The 19,392-nt window shown below is 31.2% G+C and overlaps 3 protein-coding genes and 1 non-coding gene across 6 annotated transcripts; 3 read left to right on the top strand and 1 right to left on the bottom strand.

The window, feature by feature from the left end:
* The first annotated feature begins 3,633 nt into the window (after positions 1-3,633).
* LOC115708464 (small nucleolar RNA R71) lies at positions 3,634-3,739 on the top strand. The gene has a single exon (XR_004009963.2). It is a non-coding gene; the product is annotated as a small nucleolar RNA R71 (small nucleolar RNA).
* Positions 3,740-8,451: 4,712 nt separating this feature from the next.
* LOC115704878 (proteinaceous RNase P 1, chloroplastic/mitochondrial) lies at positions 8,452-12,585 on the top strand. 3 transcript variants are annotated; one of them, XM_030632089.2, is made up of 7 exons: positions 8,453-10,295; positions 10,382-10,471; positions 10,587-10,768; positions 11,101-11,221; positions 11,432-11,500; positions 11,676-11,805; positions 12,037-12,585. In XM_030632089.2, the coding sequence occupies exons 1-7, from the start codon at positions 8,508-8,510 to the stop codon at positions 12,234-12,236; spliced, it is 2,580 nt and encodes an 859-aa protein (XP_030487949.2). In that variant the 5' UTR covers positions 8,453-8,507; the 3' UTR covers positions 12,237-12,585. The 3 variants fall into 3 exon arrangements, 2 of the variants coding, with proteins under 2 accessions (XP_030487949.2, XP_030487950.2); XM_030632090.2 differs by having other exon boundaries at positions 11,979-12,511; XR_009685786.1 differs by lacking the exons at positions 11,676-11,805; positions 12,037-12,585 and having other exon boundaries at positions 8,452-10,295; positions 11,118-11,221.
* A 52-nt stretch (positions 12,586-12,637) lies between these two features.
* On the top strand, positions 12,638-15,556 carry LOC115704880 (probable protein ABIL5). The gene is made up of 7 exons (XM_030632092.2): positions 12,638-13,096; positions 13,185-13,267; positions 14,365-14,612; positions 14,707-14,743; positions 14,830-14,954; positions 15,057-15,121; positions 15,269-15,556. Exons 1-7 carry the CDS (start codon positions 13,016-13,018, stop codon positions 15,356-15,358), a joined length of 729 nt encoding a protein of 242 aa, XP_030487952.2. The 5' UTR covers positions 12,638-13,015; the 3' UTR covers positions 15,359-15,556.
* A 52-nt stretch (positions 15,557-15,608) lies between these two features.
* LOC115704879 (rop guanine nucleotide exchange factor 12) lies at positions 15,609-18,509 on the bottom strand. The gene is made up of 7 exons (XM_030632091.2): positions 17,900-18,509; positions 17,698-17,814; positions 17,443-17,597; positions 17,287-17,361; positions 16,925-17,197; positions 16,481-16,804; positions 15,609-16,396 (listed from the first exon to the last, which is right to left on the bottom strand). Exons 1-7 carry the CDS (start codon positions 18,189-18,191, stop codon positions 15,950-15,952), a joined length of 1,683 nt encoding a protein of 560 aa, XP_030487951.1. The 5' UTR covers positions 18,192-18,509; the 3' UTR covers positions 15,609-15,949.
* Positions 18,510-19,392: the final 883 nt, after the last annotated feature.

Raw genomic sequence — 19,392 nt, 5'->3', positions numbered from 1 at the left:
CCCAGTTATGTAAAAAAATATTTATCTTCAACTGAAGAGTAATTAAATAAAGATTTTAATAAATTATGGTTTTTAATAAACCCGTTGACTAGCAATAGATTGCATAATTAATATAAAATTACGATAACACGTCTAAACTAGTAGTGTGTTACAATATAAGTATAGGACCGACTCAAGGGTGTGGCAATAGGGGCCACATCCAAATCCCCTAACCAAGCCCAAAAAATCCTTTAACAAAAAAACCATAAATTTATTTTTTAAAATACCATATTTATATTTTAATTATTATTTATTTAAAAATATAACTATTTCCTAAAAAAATATACCTAACTTAATTTTTAAGATATTGCATTTAATATTTTATTAAGATAAAATGCCCAATTATGTTTTTAAAGAATAATTAGTAATTTTACCTCCTGAACTTTCGGCACATCTGATCATGCCCCCTAAAGTATACGGTTCGTTAAAAATTCTCCCTGAACTTTTGTATTTACAAAAATTTAGTCTTTCTGCTAGGTTTCGTCACATTATTCCGTTTAAATGCTGACATATTTATGTAAATTCGCAACATTGCCCCTAAACTTTGATATCAAATTCTACCTCTTCCAAATAAAAATAAGAAAGATTCAATATTTTTTTTGGTAAATATTAAAAAATTAATTTAAATCTTAAAAAATTATTTCGAGTGGTTAATAAAATTAAAGAAAGAAATCAAAATTTTAAATCTAGTTAAGCGATTTAATAATTAATTATTTTTTATTAAAAAAATCCACTTAGATATAAAAAAATTTATATTAAAAAAATCAATTTTTGTAAAAACTAAATTTTACGAGAATAAGTTTGAGTCTATCTTTTTCTTAGAAGATATAGATCTGTTTAAGTAAACATAACATATTTTAGTTTAATTTCTATTTTAATGAAATTTCTAATTTTTTTTTTATTTTTTAAGATATGTGCTTGTAAATATAAATAAGCTTGATTTTCTCTTTACAAAATCTTAGTTTGTTTAAATTATTTATTGAATTTTTAATAATTTTGGTTCAATTTTTTAAGATATGTATTTATTAATAAAATAAAGTTTGAAAGTATTTTTTAAAGAATAATTTAAGTTTATTAAGAAACTTAATATTTTTTTTTTATTAATTTGATTACTTTTATCAAATTTTTTAATGATTTTTTAATTTTTCAGAATTAATAAAAAAAATTATAATTTTTAAAAATGATTTTTTTTTTAGTAAAATAGGGCAAAGTTTAGTCTTGGTCAAATTTTAGGGAGTAAACATATTAATTTTTAACGATAAAAGAAATAAAATCTAACAGAAGGAGCATGATTATGTAATTGTTATATTTTAGGGGAAATTTTTAGCAAGTCGTATAGTTTAGAGAGCATAATTAGATAGTGTCAAAAGTTCAGGGAGCAAAAATACTAATTATTCTTTTCAAAATATTACATTTAAAAATTTTACCACTATATATATAAAATATATATATATAAATGGTTCAATTAGATTATTTGGCCCAAGACCCCTAATTTGATTAAGACGGGCTTGTATAAGTGTGTATTGCTAAATGAAGTTTGATCCAAATAAAATGATTATTTTAGTAATTGTGAGTTATAGATTATTTCATGAGATAACTATGTAAATACCTTAAATGATATTTTTAATTTATTGAGGGATTAAATTAGAAATACTTAGAATTAATAATCTAGTTATGAGGTTATATATTGAAAGTAGTCTCCAAGAAACAAGAACGATTGTATTCTTATCTTCCCTATTAAGAGAAAAAATTAGAAAACCTTAAGTCTTGTTTTCTTGGAAGATCATTACCCAAAATTACCAAAAAGATATCTCTATCAATAGATTAAGATACGCTTCCGCTATTTGAGTTCTTCTCTTTCAATCAACAAATGTAGTATTGTTTATGTATTTTCTTGGAATATATTTTACGAGTGATATAAAGAATTCTGACAAGTGTTATCAGAGCCACATTTGATTAATTTTTTGAGGATTCAAAATTTATTTTTAAGAAATTTAGGAAATTTTATTTTACATATGAAAAAAAGTCTCAATTTTGGTCATCTATATATGATTTTGGGTTGTCATTCCTTAATAATTAATTTTAAATATGTATCTCATCAAAGATTATTTTTTGATTATTTGATAAATTAAGGTTAGGTGACCTCTTCGAACATCTATAAGCACACCACCAATTTCTAAAAAGGGTGCCCAAGGACCAATGACATATCATTGTCTTCTTCTATGTCTAGTACGACAAAATTTACTGAAAATACTAACTTACCCACTTTAATTAATACATCTTCTATTATTCTCCTTACATAAGTGAATGATCGATCTGCCAATTGTAACAAAAATTTTGTGGGCTTTACTTCACCATTATCCAACTTTTTGAATATCGAAAGTTGCATCATTAATACCAGTCCCAACATCGCATAAAAATTTCTCAAATTTTAAACCACCAATCTCATAAGGAAAAGCGACCTGGATCTTTAAACTTTTGAGGTAACTTTTTTGAATTATGGCATTACATTTCTCAGTTAAGCCCACAATTTTATATTCCCCAAATTTCTTTTTTCTTTGTCAACGCCTCCTTCACAAACTTAACATAATTGGACATATATTCTAATGCATCAATAAAAGGGATGTTGATGTTGATTTTTCTAAAAATCTCTAAGAACTTAGCAAAGTCCTCATCAAATTACTTCTGCACTAATCTTTGAGGATAAGGAATTGGTGATTTATACACTAGAAGATCTTCTTTCTTCATAGACTTCTTAGCAGGCTTCTTTTCAGGAATATCTTCTTTGGCTTCTAATGGGCCTTCAACCTCAAGACCGGTTGACTTATGTTCTACATCCCCATCAAGTACTTTACCACTCCTCGGTGAAATGGAATTACATTATTCTTTTGGATTGACAACTATATCATTAAAGAAATTACTATTTTTCTGCATCACTCACAATATTGGCCAATTGTCCCACTTGTACCTCTATGTTCTTCATGGAAGTAGTAATATTAGACTATTGAGTCTCCATGTTATCCAACCTTATTTCATTCTTGTTAAATCCCTTGTTGGTCTCTATCATGAAAGTACCTAGAATGTCTTCTAAGGACTTCTTCTTTTCTTGTGGTTGTGCATTAAACTCAGGAGGCGGTTGCAAGACATTTTTAGTGTTACCATAAGAAAAATTCTCATGGTTTCTCAACCTAGATTGGTAGTAGTTAGGCACTAGAGCATCCCAATAGTTGTTATTATAAGGTCTATTGGCTATATAGTGTGCTTGTTCTATACTCATCTCAGGCTCTTGTGATGTAGATGCAACAACAACATTCTCTGCAATTGATGTATCCTTTTGAGCAGCCACTTGATTTAAAACAAAAATTTAGGGTTGCTATGTTTGTCATAGGATCAATTTCACGTAAACAAGCCACATTTCTTGGAGTATTTCTTTCATTAGGCCAATAATAGTTATTAGTGACCATCTCTTCCAGTAGATTAATGGCTTCAATTACAAGTTTAGACATTAACGCTCCTCCACCATCATCATCAATAATAGTCCTAGTTGGACCATTCAACTCATTGTAGAAAATTGAAACTTGCATCCATTTTTTATAATCATGTTGCGGGCAACGACATAATAAGTCTTTGAATCGCTCCATGCGTCATAAAGTTGTTTAGAATCAAACTGTCTAAATTTCTTAATCTCACTTCTCAATTGTGCAAACTATTTTACCATGAACTTTTTAGCCATGTCATCCTATGAAGTAATAGATCCTGGCTGCAAAGATTGCAACCAGCTTCTTGCTTTATCCTTTAAAGAGAAAGGAAAGAGACGTAGTCTTATGACGTCATCAGTAACACCATTAATCTTCACATTAGCACATACCTCTAAAAATTTAGCTAGATGAATATTGGAATCTTTAATAGCCAACTCACCAAATTGATTTTGCTGCACCATATTGATTAAAGCATGATATGGTTTAAAATTATTAGTAGCAATGATTGGATTAGAAATACCAGTCAGATTTTCATTCACCACAAGTAAGCAATAGTCACGAATAGCCCGTGGTTGTGCATCAGCTACAGTAGGTGTTGGTTGTGTTGGAAATTATTTTACCAGGATCTTAGATCTACTCACAAGTATGTTGATTAACATCGTAAATATGAACTTCTAAAACGATTATGAAATAAACACATATAAAGTATTAGAAACCTTACATTGGGTGCAGCGGAATAATATGACTCCTTCCGTTCAGATCTCTAACCCTTGTATCCTTTTTGTCGCAGAGTATTATCAAGATTTGAACCTGGATCTCTTTCTCTCCTTCTTTAGTGCTGAAACTCCTTCTTGTTGAATGTCTTTCTTCACGATCTTCCTCACTATGATTGAGGTATCACTTGCTGTGTGTGGGCACTACTCTAATCACTAAGTGGTTCGAAATTTCAAGGAAGAAGAAGAGCAAGGAGTGGCGGCTAGGGTTTAGAAAGAGAAGGCTCAGGTTTTTCTCTGAATGAAAAGTGTGAAAGTTAAGTGTAAATTTCCTGAAGCCTTCAATATCTATTTATAGCATTCCACTAGGGTTAGGTTTGAATGTAAATATCAGATGAAAAACCCTATAAAAGTGGTCGGCCCTAAGCAATGTGGATTTGGGCCTCACTTTTTACAATTTTGCAGTTTTATCATTTCTACATCTCATTTTCTCAAAAATGCCAATTTTCAAATTCAACCATTTAAATGTCAATTCTAACTATTTAACAACTATAAATGATTATTCAATAATATTGTCGTTTATCATATTTATTAATTGAACCATACAAAGTATCATAATTAACAAATATGCCCCTAAAACTCTTTCTTTACAATTTCGCCCTTACTTAGTGAAAAATTCACAAATAGACATAGTCTAATTTGAGAATTATAATTGATTAATTAAAACCAATTATATGAGTCTTACAAGCAATATTATCTCAACTAGTGGGGGGACCATGGGTCTATATAACCGAGCTTCCAATAAGCAGATCAAGAATTTATAACCTAAATTCACTGACTTATTAATTCTTCGTCGAATCCACGCATAGAACTTAGAATTGCACTCTCACTATATAGAATGCTCTATATGTTCCACCATATAGACACATCATTAGTTATCCATTGTTATAATCCTAATTTGATCAATGATCCTTTATATGAATGATCTACACTGTAAATGGATTAGATTATTGTTACACCCTATAATGTATTTTATCCTTAAAACACTTAACCCCGTATAAATGATATTTCAGCTTATGTGAAATGAGTACTCCACCATTTATTTTCGTTTGGTCAAGCTCAAAGGAGATCATCCTTTACTTACTATTCGCCAGATAGAAGCTATAGATTCTATGTTTATGTTAGCGCTCCCACTCAATTGCACTACCGTGTTCCCAAAATGTACGTATCACCCTGACCCAAAAGTAGGCTTAACTAACAAATCAAAGAACACGAATAGCCTCTTGAGATTGAGCCTAATCATAACAGGATTAAGATCATTTGATCTAGGATCAACTAGGCGATATTGACTTGAATAGATATTACGGTAAGTTTAATAAATCTAAGTCAAAGTTCAATATCGGTCCCTTCCGATGCATACTCCATGCACCCAACCTGAGCTTTATTTTAACCAATGCTCTGGAAAGAACATAGCATTTCTCCAAACACAAGTAAACTCTGTTGTAGATTATCATATCAGTAAAACCCTATGTCTGATAAATCTAGGAAACTTTATTCACATAGTCATGTTTACTTTCCAATATGTTGACAACACAATAAACAGGATCAAGTATGTGAAAAGGGTTTCAGATGAATTCATACATTATGTACATATAATCATGAAATAAACCATGTGAACTATGCAACATTAAATGTTATTTCTGATCTATATTAATAAGTAAATCTGATTATATTGAAATGAGTTTTATTTAGGGCATAAAACCCAATAGGTTGGTTATTATTAATCGGTGTGAGTTGTGTAACACTTTGATTTCTTCGCATAAATTGAATTACAAAGCAACAAACAAAATAAGAAAAAAAAATTTAGGTGCCGTTTGGTAACACTTTTGTTTTTTTAATTTTTTAATCACAAAATGAAAGCAAAATTTTTGTTTTTAAAATTTTTGTTTATGAAAAATAAAAATGTGTTCTATAACCACTTTTGTTTTTCAATTTTAAAAAAAGAAAACAAAAGTGTGTTCTGTAAAGTTTATTTTTATTTTTTTTATTTGATTTTATTTACATCGGGTCTAGTTCCGGGGTCGAATTCGTGTTAAGGTCAGAGGGCGAGTTCAACGCCAGGGCCGTGGGAGGATTGGGGTCCGGGTCTGATCGAAGTCCAAAATATTGATTAAGAAAAAAAAAATGTTTAAAAAAATATTGAAAGTAATTTTTTTTTTGTTTTTAAAATTTTGATTCTCAATTAAAAAATTGAAAAGTAAAAACAGTTTTATAGAACATGTTTTTGAAAAATATTTTCACTTTTTCAATTTTAAAAACAGAAAACTGATTAAAAAAGTGTTATCAAACGCTACCTTCATTTAAAGCAAAAACTTTTAGTAATAATATTAGCAATAATTTAAGAACTTTCAATCCTCGATAACGGTGCCAAAAACTTGATACACAACCGGTAAATAAAAAAAAATTAATTTAATTAAGATAATTTTTTTTATTTTCATGTAAAGCGTTGTTATAGCAAAGTTTTAATTCTAAAAAGATTGTCCGACCCATAGAGATTGATTATTAAAATTCATTAATTACTATACTTTTTGGTTTTATGCTTTAATTAAAAAAATCAAAATAAATAATGATTAAGAACGAAATAATAAAATAACTGAAAAGTAAACAGACAAGCAATGGTTTTAATCAAAAAATAAAGACTTAGAGCATTAATTTTTCTAGTTCAAACTATGAATCTCAATTTATTTTATAATTTATAGTTTCAAAATTCTTAATATAATCTATTATACTTGAAGAAAATTATTATGAAGAACAAATTTAATAAAAAATCACATACCTATTCTAAAACTTTAAAAATTTTGATATTTGCCTCCTCTCTCTACAACAAACTTGTGGTAAAGCTTTATTTTATAGAAATTTGTTCATCTTTCACTAAGAGTGGTTCCAAAAATTGTTCAAATGGCAAAGTTTTGGGTATTGTGAAGAGAGAAATTAGTAAGATTTGGAAAAAGGGAACAAGAAGAGAGAGTAGGATTATGATGGGGTATTTTAGAGTTTAGATAGAAATATAATTATTTGAGAGAGTGTTAAAATGTTAAGCCCTATTTTAATTATGTTATTAATTTATGCATTAATAATAGGTTAATGATGATTTTTTTCTCTTGAATTTTGACATTTACCAAATCATCTTTGAATTTAACAGTTTTAAAAGTTCAGGGGACATGCTTTAGTACATGTCGAAGCTTTAGTACATATCAAAGTTTGAGGGACATGATTTGGTAGTTATCAAATTCTGAAAAGTATGATTTAGTATATAAACAATCATCGAATTAGTAAAATTGAATAAAAATTTTTAAATCTAAGGGGATTTGGCTTAACAATCATGTCTTTGTGGAAAAAACAAATTTCATGTAAACATCTTGTGAGAAAAAGCAACTGTAGCAAAATTGTAGAAAAAAGCTGAGTTGAGTGTTTGGTAAATTATAAATTTTAAAGTACTGTAAGTTGTTAAAATCTATTAAAATGATAATGATAATATTATAATCTAGTTTATTATAATCACAAATATGTAAAAACATATTTTATATAATATTTTTAATTTTTTTTAAATATAAATTTATATGCATTTGATAAAAATAATTTATAGTATTTGTTTATTATGTTTTATCAAATTTTTTTTAAAAAAATTAGAAACTCAAGTATATAAGAAAAATTCTAGGTTGATGTTGTTTGTTAATATTAAAATAAAATATAAATTATTTTTTTTTTAAAATAAGAGATTTAATAATTATTTATTTTATTATAATTAGTTTATTTTAATTTTTTTTATTATTTTAATATGTAATAAATAAGTAAATATGGTTTTAGTACAAAAAAAATTATTATAGTCTTTTAATCAAAACAACTTTTTCTAAAAGTTAGTTGGAGCAGCTTCAACTTTTAGGTGTAGCTTCTCTAAAAATTCTTCAAAAAGTTATTTTTTGACTGTTTGCCAAACACAATTTTATCACAGCTTTTTGAAAAAAGCAGCTTTTAATTTTTCCAAAAACTGTGCCAAAGGGGCTCAGTTTAAGGAAAATTTTTAATTAACAACCATTTTTTTTTTCAATAGCATAATTTAAGACATGTAAAAATCTTAATTAATATGGAATTTCCATATTAAAAAAAAAAAAAAAAAGGCTGTGCTGTGGTACTTACCTCAGTAGAATAGAATGATTATAATCTATTATATATTCGTATCCATATCAGCTTGACTAGGAGCTTCCAACGGCCACAAATGGCCTCCGCTTCTTCCTCCTCCTTCACCTTCAACTCTCTGCATCAAAAGCATCATACTTTGCCCCTTAATTTCTGTAAGTACCCATCTACCCTTCATGTTTTCAAATTCCATTACTCTTCTCGTTTTCTCATTTTCTCACCTCTCAAACACATAACTCACCTCTCTCAACTTCTTCTATTTAAAGATAACGTTAGACATGTTGTTGCAAAGTTGAATGCCACTGACCAAAAACCATATACAAAAACTACTATACATTCCAGAACTGTAAAACGAAATAGTAATGGGGTTTCTCATTTAAGGTCTATAGATGATGATGTTGATAAGGTTGGTAAAAATTCTGGAAAAAAGTATGTTAATTTAGAGGAAAAGACTGAAAATAACTTCAACAAACCCAAAAATAGGAGAAGAAATCAGGGATTGAGAAAAGTGAGGGAATTGAATGGTGGGAATTCTTCTGTGAAATCTAGAGATAAGGATAGTAAAGTTGGTAGTGTCAAAAGTGGTAAGCAGGTGGGAGAAGAGAAGGGAAAAAAGTCCAGAAAAAGTAAAGAAGAAGATACTACTCTTGAAGTTCCTATTAGACCTAAATTAGATATGTGTTCAAAGAGAGGAGATGTCATGAGTGCAATTCAGTTGTTTGATTTGGCTCAAAGAGAAGGAATCAAGCTTGGGCAGTATCATTATACTGTACTATTATATCTCTGTTCTTCTGCAGCTGTGGGTATTGTTCGTCCTGCTAAAAGTGGGAGTGCTTCTAGGACTTTGGATACTATGGACTCTTCTGGTGAGGTTTCTGCGTCAAGTTCTTTGGACTTGGCTAAATCAAGAGACTTGGATGGTAATACTAGTGGAAGTGATGGAGTTGTTGAGAGTGATGAGTTAAGTTCTAGTAATAGGCTCGATGATTCGGATGGTAATTTCAACGAAAGGGAGAAACTAAACTGGTTTTGTAACGGATTTGTTAAGCGAAATTATCGTGTGTTGGATGGACTCAGTCATCCTACTGAAGGAGAAGATGAAAATGCACATGTGAAAGGTGGAAGCAAGAACAAAGAAGATAAGAATATATGGGTAGATGAAGAAGCAAAGCAATATGCAAGAAAGAGGGGATTTGAGATCTATGAGAAAATGTGTTCTGAGAACATCCCAATGAATGAAGCTGCATTGACCTCTGTGGCTAGAATGGCAATGTCAATGGGTAATGGTGACATGGCTTTTGATATGGTGAAACAAATGAAGTCATTAGGGATAAATCCTAGACTTCGTTCCTATGGTCCAGCTTTGTCTGCTTTCTCTAGTAGTGGTGAAATTGATAAAGCATTCGCTGTCGAACAACATATGTTGGAACATGGCGTGTATCCAGAAGAGCCGGAACTACAGGCTCTTTTGAGGGTGAGTGTAGGAGTTGGTAAGGGGGATAAGGTATATTACTTGTTGCATAAACTAAGGGCAAGTGTAAGGAAGGTCTCACCCTCAACTGCAGATTTGATTATTAACTGGTTTAATAGCATAGCAGCTTCAAGAGTGGGGAAAACAAAATGGGATGAAAGGCAAATAAAGAAAGCAATTGAGAGTGGAGGGGGTGGCTGGCATGGCCAGGGCTGGCTAGGAAGAGGAAAGTGGTCTGTGTTGCAAACAAGTATTGGTGCTGATGGTTTGTGCAGATGTTGTGGGGAGAAATTGGTTACTATTGACCTTGATCCCAAAGAAACAGAAAACTTTGCTGAATCAGTTGCTTCAATAGCCATTGAGAAAGAGAAACATTCAAACTTTCAGAAATTTCAAGTATGCAAGTCTTTTAATAGTACTTATTGATACTAATTGGGAAAATGGATTTAACATATCATGATGGAACAAAATTAAATTTGCAGAAATGGCTTGATTATTATGGTCCTTTTGAAGCAGTGATTGATGGAGCTAATGTTGGACTTTTCAGCCAAAAGATATTCAGGCCATCCAAGGCAAGTTATGTGATGGCCTTAAAACGTAGGACGCTATTATAGTTAACTTATTTTGTTTTTCTTCTATTAATTTAGTAATAATTATTGGTCTTCTCTTTCTTGATGAATTTTGTAGATCAATGCTGTTGCTAATGGCATAAGACAGAAGTTTCCTTCAAAGAAATGGCCACTCATTGTTCTGCATAACAGACGTGTTACTGGACCCAAGATGAATGAACCAACCAACAGGGCATTCGTAGATAGGTGGAAAAATGCTGATGCTCTATATGCAACACCTACAGGCTCAAACGATGATTGGTGAGAGACATGACATTTAGACATTACACTTTACTTATACATAATATATTATGATACGTTTTAGATTTGTAGATGTGTATGATTATCATAATAGAACAAGCTTTTTTCCCTTGAAAATTTGCGCGTCTAGGATTCCCCTTTGGAACAAATACTTTTATGCTACTTCTTCCCGTTGATCTATTACGTACTCAATTCTTGTAAGAAGACACACACTAGCTAATAATTCTCCTGTGCTGTTATAAGCACATTGAGAACATGGATAATTATAACTTAAATATATATTTTTTCTTTTTTCTTTCGTTTGAGGAAAGATTTATTAACCTGTTCTTCAGGTACTGGTTGTATGCAGCTATAAAGTTCAAAAGCTTACTGGTGACAAATGATGAGATGCGAGATCACACATTTCAACTCCTTGGAAATGATTTCTTCCCCAGATGGAAAGAAAGGCATCAAGTGAGTAATAAAAGCTCTATTGAGCCAAAAGAAAAATTGTTAAGTATGGTAGTTGTATGTTTGAGCTTGTACTCAATGAACAGAATTATGTGGAATTGGATGACATGTTCTAGTTTCACTTTCTTCTTTTTGCCAAAAATAATGCTGTTTAGGATATCATATTCTATTGCAATTGTTCTCATTAAGGTGCCTATCTGTCCAAAATCATAGGTGCGCTTCACTTTTTCTGATGCTGGTCCAGAATTTCACATGCCGCCTCCTTGCTCTGTTGTAATCCAGGTACAATAGAACTCCAATTTTGTCCATATTATTATATATCTTAGAAAAAGAATCACATACGAAAATAATAATATTAAATTATCTTAAGAAAAGGTTGCTTCTGTGTCTATCTTTGCGTATACTTTACAAACCATGGTAATGGGATTTAGATTCACGTGGTGAAATATATTTTCAGGAATCAGAAAAAGGCCATTGGCATATACCTATATCAACCGAACACGAATATGAAGAAGAGAGACCTTGGCTATGTATTATGCGTGCTAAGTCACGCAAGATCAGAGAAGATAATAAAATTAAACAAAAAGGTGAACATAGTTTTAAGTGAAATTGTTTGCTAAATTAGTTTGACATGTTAACACAATTGATTTTTGCATCAACTCATTGACATCCCCTAAATTAGTTATGAGCTGCATGTGCAAACTGGTTTCTTAGTTGTTATTTCATATCTTAATAAAATCAAATATGTTATTCATGAAAGCTTCTAAAATCCTTCATGACCCTTCATCATTACAACAATTGGTGATTTGCATGGCCAGCTCTCCAATCTGAAATCAAGTCAAAATCACTGACCAATGGCAAAGACAAAGACAAACATACTAATGGTGACCCTATGAAGATATACCAGAATCTCAAAGATATTTTGGCTGGATCAACAATCGCTAATAGCCAATCAATCCTTGCTAAAATAGAGCAAGCAGAGAAGCTCGGTAGATGCACCATTGATTTCGATATATGATTCAGTATCTGCAGTAAATTTTGTCAAGGCCCTTTCTTCTACAATCCTTGCAATGTTTGGGAAATCACATTGATCTGTTGTAGCTTCTGTTCTCCAGATTCCCCAAACTGGCTCGCTCCAATGTGGGAGCGCCAACTATTGGCAGAGTCTTAATTCTTTTTTTGGAGTTAGAACTTAGCTAGGCCTCTCATCTTGTAACCCAACACTAGTGTAATTGATATCATTTTTTGTGGAAAGAAAAAAAAGGTTCAATGCTTTAAACAAGCTAACAAAAACAAGCAAATTATGCTATCATTATTGTTACTAATTAGTTGTGAATTAATGTAGTCTGTTAAATTTGTTGTGTTCATGATTGTTTCATCTACATATTTATATTTGTCCACACCACGTATGAATGTACATATATAATTTTTTTAAGAGAAAGTGAAAAAAGGTGAGGGACACAAACTCACGGGGCTGAAACTTGATTTGTCGTTTATAGAATATATCACTTTTTAGAGTTTTGGTTTTTCCATGCTATACATAGTGAGTGTATTATCACGAGCCTAGCTCCAATTCCGAATCACCGACTTCTCTGTCTCATCACTCTCAAACTCATTACAATCCAAAAAGCTTAGCTCCCCCCACTTATCTTCATATCAAATTATTTTATTTAAAAAAACTCAAAAGGATAAGGCAAAACCAGCTCAACCGTTGTTGCCGTTACTTACATCCTAAAACTATTATTATTATCACTTCTTTCTGTTCTTACCAAAAAAAACAACAAGAAGAAGAAGAGGATGCAGAACTCCAAGTTGTGGCCGCAGAAAGATTTCGTCGGCGAGTTTAATGACGCTGAACACTTTGACAAGTCTCTGAAGGTAGACATTAACGATTGTTATCCTTTTTTACTTATGTTTTTTTTAAATATTTATATGTTTGGTCTGTTATATATGAACATGTTTGAAGGAATTGAGAGATTTACGTTCTCAACTACACCATGCGGCAGACTACTGTGAATCCTCGTTCTTGAATACCAAAGAGAAAAGAATGTGAGCTTTCTACTTTCTACTCTCTACTTTTTTTTGAAAAGAAAAAGAAAAGTAGTATTTTACATAAAAACAAAAAGCTGTTAACCTTTATATTTTCCTGTTATTATTATTCCCATCTTTTGTTTATATCTAACCAAATATCAGTTCATATAGGTTCGTTTTTCAACTTTGTAGCCTTCCCCTACAGTAGTCAATGAACTTTTATTTTATTTTAAAGAGTAGATATTCGTTAATATTTACTAGTATCATTGTAAAACTGATTTCAAATATAAAATGGAGTTGGAGGAGAAGAAGAATTTTCTTTTATCTATATTTGGATTAAGGTAGATGCAATTTTTTTTCTCTTTCTATGATATAAATGTATTTTGGATGTATATGAATTTAAAATAGTTTGTTACATTCTTTCATTCGTTTTGATTCGTATAGTACTTTATACGTGTTGTCATCTCATTAATTGTTACAAAAGTTTGTATTTTATTATTTAGTGCTGTTCAAGTTTTCATTTCAGTTTTAGTCGGTATATTTTGGTATTCTAAATCAGTCGTCGTTTTTATTATTAAACTTTACTGTAGTTTTGCTTTCACGGTGGTTTTAAGATGTCGTGCGTTCATGAACTTTTTAGGGCATTGTCGTTTAAAACAGTGCAACTTGCAATTCTTTAATAAATGTATTGTCGTGTCTGGGTTTCTTTTCCATTTTAAAGGATATTGTCGTTTTAGAGGTGAGTAGTTTTTTTTAGGTAAATATTATTTTAGATTTTATGTTTTGCAAAAATTACAGACTTTCTAACAAATTGAATTTGTAGTTTTTAAATTAGTATAAAATAGTACCTTGAGTTCAATTTTATCAATTTTTTTTAACATAACCAAACTGAATTCAGTTTTTAAGCAAGAATAGTTTATTATTCAGAATAGATGATAAAAATGTAAAGTCACATAACTATTATTTTGATAATAAATAGAGTTAGAGTACTATGTTGTATCATTTTAAAAAATTATAAATTTAAATAGAAAATTTAATGGGTAATTTTTGTAAAATACAGTTTTAAGATGATTTTTTTTTTTTTTTGTGGTTTTAAAAGTGGTGGTTTTGAACAGAGTTTTGGAGAACACAAAGGAATACGTATGCAGGGCTGTGGTTACGTTAGTTGATCATTTTGGATGTGTCTCTGAAAATATAAATGGCCTCATTTCCAAAACCAATGAATTCTCAGAAGCTGAGATTCGAATCAACTCTCTCAAGCAGAGATTTCTACTTTCTCAACAATTTGTTCACAGCCTCGCTCTCTCCACTCTTCAATTGCGAGAAATTATACCAAGACATCAATTGCGTTACTTATCTTCACGTAATATTTTCTTCCATACAAATATTTATACTTATACTTTATTGGCTTGTTCATAATTAATAAATTATGCTTATGATATGCTTTTCTTTTATAGCAAATGAAGAAGCTGTGAAATCAGATGAAGATTTAAGGTAATATTTTTCATCTTTACATGGCTTTGAAAAAGTGTTTATTATACATATGTTAGACTAATAACATAATAATAAATTGTGTGCAGAAATTCAGTCTCCACAAATGTCACTGAAAAAAGAATGGTTGAAAGAGAGAAAAACACTCCCATTTTCGCATTTACACATTCTCGAAAACCATCTCTCTCTAACGGGAAAACCAACTCAGCTTTATGTAACTTATTTTCTCCTCAACTATATGTTACTTAAAAGCTAACTTTTAATTTTAGGCAATTCTTGGTATAACACGTACTCCATTTTCATTCATGGTTTACAGTGTTTCCTGTTCGTGATGGCTTCTCCATTCTTTCTAAAGTTCCAAATCCTGCTTTTCATTTCCAGGTAGGCATATTCAAAGCGTTACTGTGTATTTTTAGTACTTTTTAAACCTCTAAGATCATTGGCAAGTTTTCATGTTTTCAGCTTTTAATTCATTATTCTTTCTCTTTGTATCCCATTTCACTTTCTTCATGCTTACCTGTGTTGCAGGAGACAAGGAAGAATTCGCGCATTATCAAAAGATCTCTACATGGAAGTGACATCTGGTCACTCATTCGCCGGGCCAAAAGAACTGCATGAAAATTTTAAGGAATCAAATCTACTTGTATAGGTAGTTTCTGGTTGTGGTTTTCTAGCGGTTGAGAATGATTATGCATTTGTGGTTTGTGTGTAAATAACCTTTAAGATGGTAGGAAGTGTGTTTTGTAAATTATGATTTGGAAAGAAACATTTGCTGTAATTCAGATCCACATTATGGGAATTGGATTGCCAACTGAATCAGCCGTTTTTTACTTGTTTTTCTTAATTGGAAGAGAAATGAGTAAGAAAATTTCGAAATCAAGTGAGTGCGATTCTAAGCAAAAAACTTATAAAAGAGTACAAAGATTAATCAAGAACAGACTTTAAGTATCTGACTTGAGGAACATAATGTATGTATGTATGTATGTCTTCTCGTACACAATTCAAAATACATCTCTTTCAAGTGTCAAAGTAAACACTTCAAAGAGCCAAGGTTCCCCTTATTGGTAGGAAGGAAGCTATCCTACAGGAATCTCGATATTTACAAAAGACAAGCTTCCAAGCTATCTCTCTATAATTTTCTATCGTCTATATGTTCCTCTCTTTCTCTGTTTCATTATCTTCTTTGTTCCATTCATTTTCAACTGTAGTTTAATGGCGAGCCGTTGGACTTCTCAAACTAAAGTTTTCAAGCTTCTCTAAGTAAGACAGCTTCTTTGTGTTGATATTAGCAGGTTTGTTCACTAGCTTATGATCGTTTGCTTGTTTCAATAAGGTGTCCTTATTTCCCTTTGAATCATTCTTCTTACCACCATCAGCTTCTCCTTGAGATAAACTCCAGCCCATGAAATCTGATAGTGTCATTGAAGTTGGTGTATCTGATGAGCTTAACTTCTCTGCCTCATCCTCAGAGGTTTGGGACATTTGAGTTAGTGAAATCGGTGAAGAAGACATCGAAAGCCTGCCATTAGAATTTGCTGATGATGGATTTTGAGCAACAGAATCAGCATAGAGAACATCTTCAATCCTGGACATCACTGTTGAAGCTAAACTTTCTATTACCCTCGAATAGCTCTCGAGGATAGCGTATCCAACATCCTGTGTACAAGTTAAAGAAGAAAATGAGTTTTCATGGTCCTGTGGTATGGCAGATACATCAGTTGCGGCAGATATTGTTCTTACCTTATTGTATTGGATTTTGCTTATGTCAAGTGTAGATTGTGAGATTCCAGGAAACCTTTGCTTGAGTATGAGTAAGATGGTTTCTGCTCTCTCTTCAAATATTTCTCTTTTTTCAAGGCTCACACCTGAACTCCAACTAGACTTTCCATGATCTTTATGGTGCATCTTTCTCTTCCAGATGATTACAGATGCCTCAATCCTGTTCTTAAGGTCAAGAACTTTGTGCTCAGTTGATAAGTCTGATGTTGAGAGGAATTGCTCAGGATCAAAGTAGTCATCTGTTATACTTTTATAGTTCGAATCTCCAAGGCAATATCTACCATTCTGCATACACCAAATAAAAAGACTATATTAAATCAAACACAATGGATCCAAAATTTAGTTATCTTCTTTTAGATGTAAAGTCATATATTTGTATATATATATCTATATATATATATATACCTTGGGAAGGGCTTCAATGTAGTTTTCAGGAATCTCCATTTCTGATAGTACTTGAGCATTTATTGCCATGGCTGCTTTCAGTACTTGGTTTACAGATTCCTTCTGAAAGAGCAGCCATTTCCGGCATACATTGGATAGTCCATCTGGTGAAACTTTTACAGTTGGTAACCACCATTTATCATCATTTCTCTGGAAATTACCTTTCTCAGAGTCATCAGCATCTTTGGATACATACCAGAATTCATTTTGAGAGCCAAAGTTATCCAAATACCCCTGTTTATTATTATAATAACCTCATTAGTTCTATAAATCTAGGCCAAATACTTATAAACTAGATATTATTAGAGAAAATATATACATACAAGGAGCATAGCATCTAGCTTCCTTAGAGCTGGTATGTTCATGTGCAGATCATTTCTTTGCCTAGTCACCATTATCTGTCAAACCAAAGCCAAGAGGGTTTACATTCACATCTTAATGCATATTGAAAGAGAGAGAGAGATGGAGAGATTTATCACCTCCATGTTGATTCCATCCTTAGATTTCTGTTGGGAAGGGACGAATTCAACGATATGATCGGTTACAGACAAAAGCCAATCCATTTCTTTTCTCCACCTTGTTTTCCTTTCTGCAGGCATAGGCTCTAGTTTCCTTTGTTCTCCAAAGGCAGATGCTGCAATGCACAACAAGGAAACAAAGGCATAATAATAAGGAACAACAATAATGATAACTTTTATTTATGAACCAAAAACCAAAAGGAAGTTTTAAAGTACCTGCTAAGTTGGTTATGGCATTGGACAAAGCCAAAGCTGATGAAACACCCTTTCCTCCACCTGACATATCTTCACCCAAAAGCAGCTTAGAAAACCTCTCCTTCATATTCTCCATATCTGAAACCAAACCAAAAAGATTCATTCCCTTTGTTCCATAACATAGACTCATTACATTCAAAATATGAAGAAGACAATAAATTACCAAGATGACTAGCTGTCCTGCCCTTAATATTATCCAAACATGAAATTGGACCCTTGAAAGTAGCATCTTTGAGTGCTGAGCCTATGTTCATATGGTGCACCGGTCGGTCTCCTCCAATCCTTGAGCCCTGGCTCCTTGCTTGCCTACCACTACAATCCTCCTGTCCTTCACGTCCACTCTCCATCGTGAAGCTCTGAACATGTCTCCCTGAACTGTTGCTTTCAAACATTTTCTTTAGCTTAAATGAGGATGATTTTTGTACACTTTCTTGCCTAGAGAATGCCCGAACCATTGTGAATTCGAGCTATCCAAGTTGGTTTGGTTGTTATATCTTCAACAAGATGGTTTTCATTGGCAAAAACAATAACATCAACAACAGCAACAACAAAAGAAAATATAGAAAGGAAAAGGAAAAAATGGAGTTGCTTTAGAGTTTAAGCAAACAAATATTGGATATTGGAAAAACAATTGGTTCCCTCTCAAACCAAAATGAGAGAGGCTTTGGTCTTTGAAGAATGAGATAGAGAAATGCAAAAAAAAGAAAAAAAAAAGTGAGATTGCTTTAGAAGTTGGCAAAGATTTTCTGTTTTTGCATAGAAACGTGGTTGAGAGAATGAAATGTTTGGCCTCAAGTATAAACAAGAAAAGAGAAAAGAAATCACTGCTAATTTTGATGAGTTTGTTTGTTTTTCTCAATGAGTGGTTGGGAGGTCAGCTCTTTGGCAAAAGACCCGGGAAATCATAAATTTTTAACTGATATCTCTCTATTTTCAGATTATATGACTAAATTGATCTCCTATTTTTCCAAAAATAAATAAAGAAATACAAAATGATCTCCTATTTTCTTTTTATTATATATAAATATTTTAAAAGGTATTTTTCTTGTAAATTTAGGACATTTCTTTGTTTTTTTTAGAATTCTTCGTTGAAAATTCGAGAAAATAAAAAATTGTGAAAGAATGTAATTATCTCTCTCTTTTTTTTTTTTTGGCGATGTTGTAATTATATGTTCTTTTATTTATGTTAATTATAGGTAAATGCAATCATATGCTACTCCTACACTTTAAATTTTTGTCTTGTATATTTATTAAGAGTAATTATTGCTATACATTATCTATATTATTAATTAATCTCAATTCTCACTTACATAATTAAAAATTATATAATTCCCATGTATAATTATTTATAGTAATTTTTTTTTTTGAGAAATATTTATAGTAAAAATTAAATACATATCATTGTACAATTTTCGGGTGTCTCTATTCTCTAACATTAATCTTTATATACAACTGTTTAATCAAGCTAATTAAACAGTTGAATTTATACAAAAATTTGGAACTGTAGTTGCTAGGTATGCCAAACGTTACTTCTATTATGATGAGAAAAAATGAATAGCGAAAATATTCAAATATTTTTACTTTTATTCTTTTTATTTTATCTATAGGATCATTAAACTAAACATGAGTAAATAAGTAGGACGTGTTCTCCACATA

Source organism: Cannabis sativa, chromosome 1 (assembly GCF_029168945.1).
Source record: "Cannabis sativa cultivar Pink pepper isolate KNU-18-1 chromosome 1, ASM2916894v1, whole genome shotgun sequence".
Classification (NCBI taxonomy): domain Eukaryota; kingdom Viridiplantae; phylum Streptophyta; class Magnoliopsida; order Rosales; family Cannabaceae; genus Cannabis; species Cannabis sativa.
Note: the sequence above shows the minus strand (reverse complement) of the source record. Positions and strands in the feature narration are given on the sequence as shown.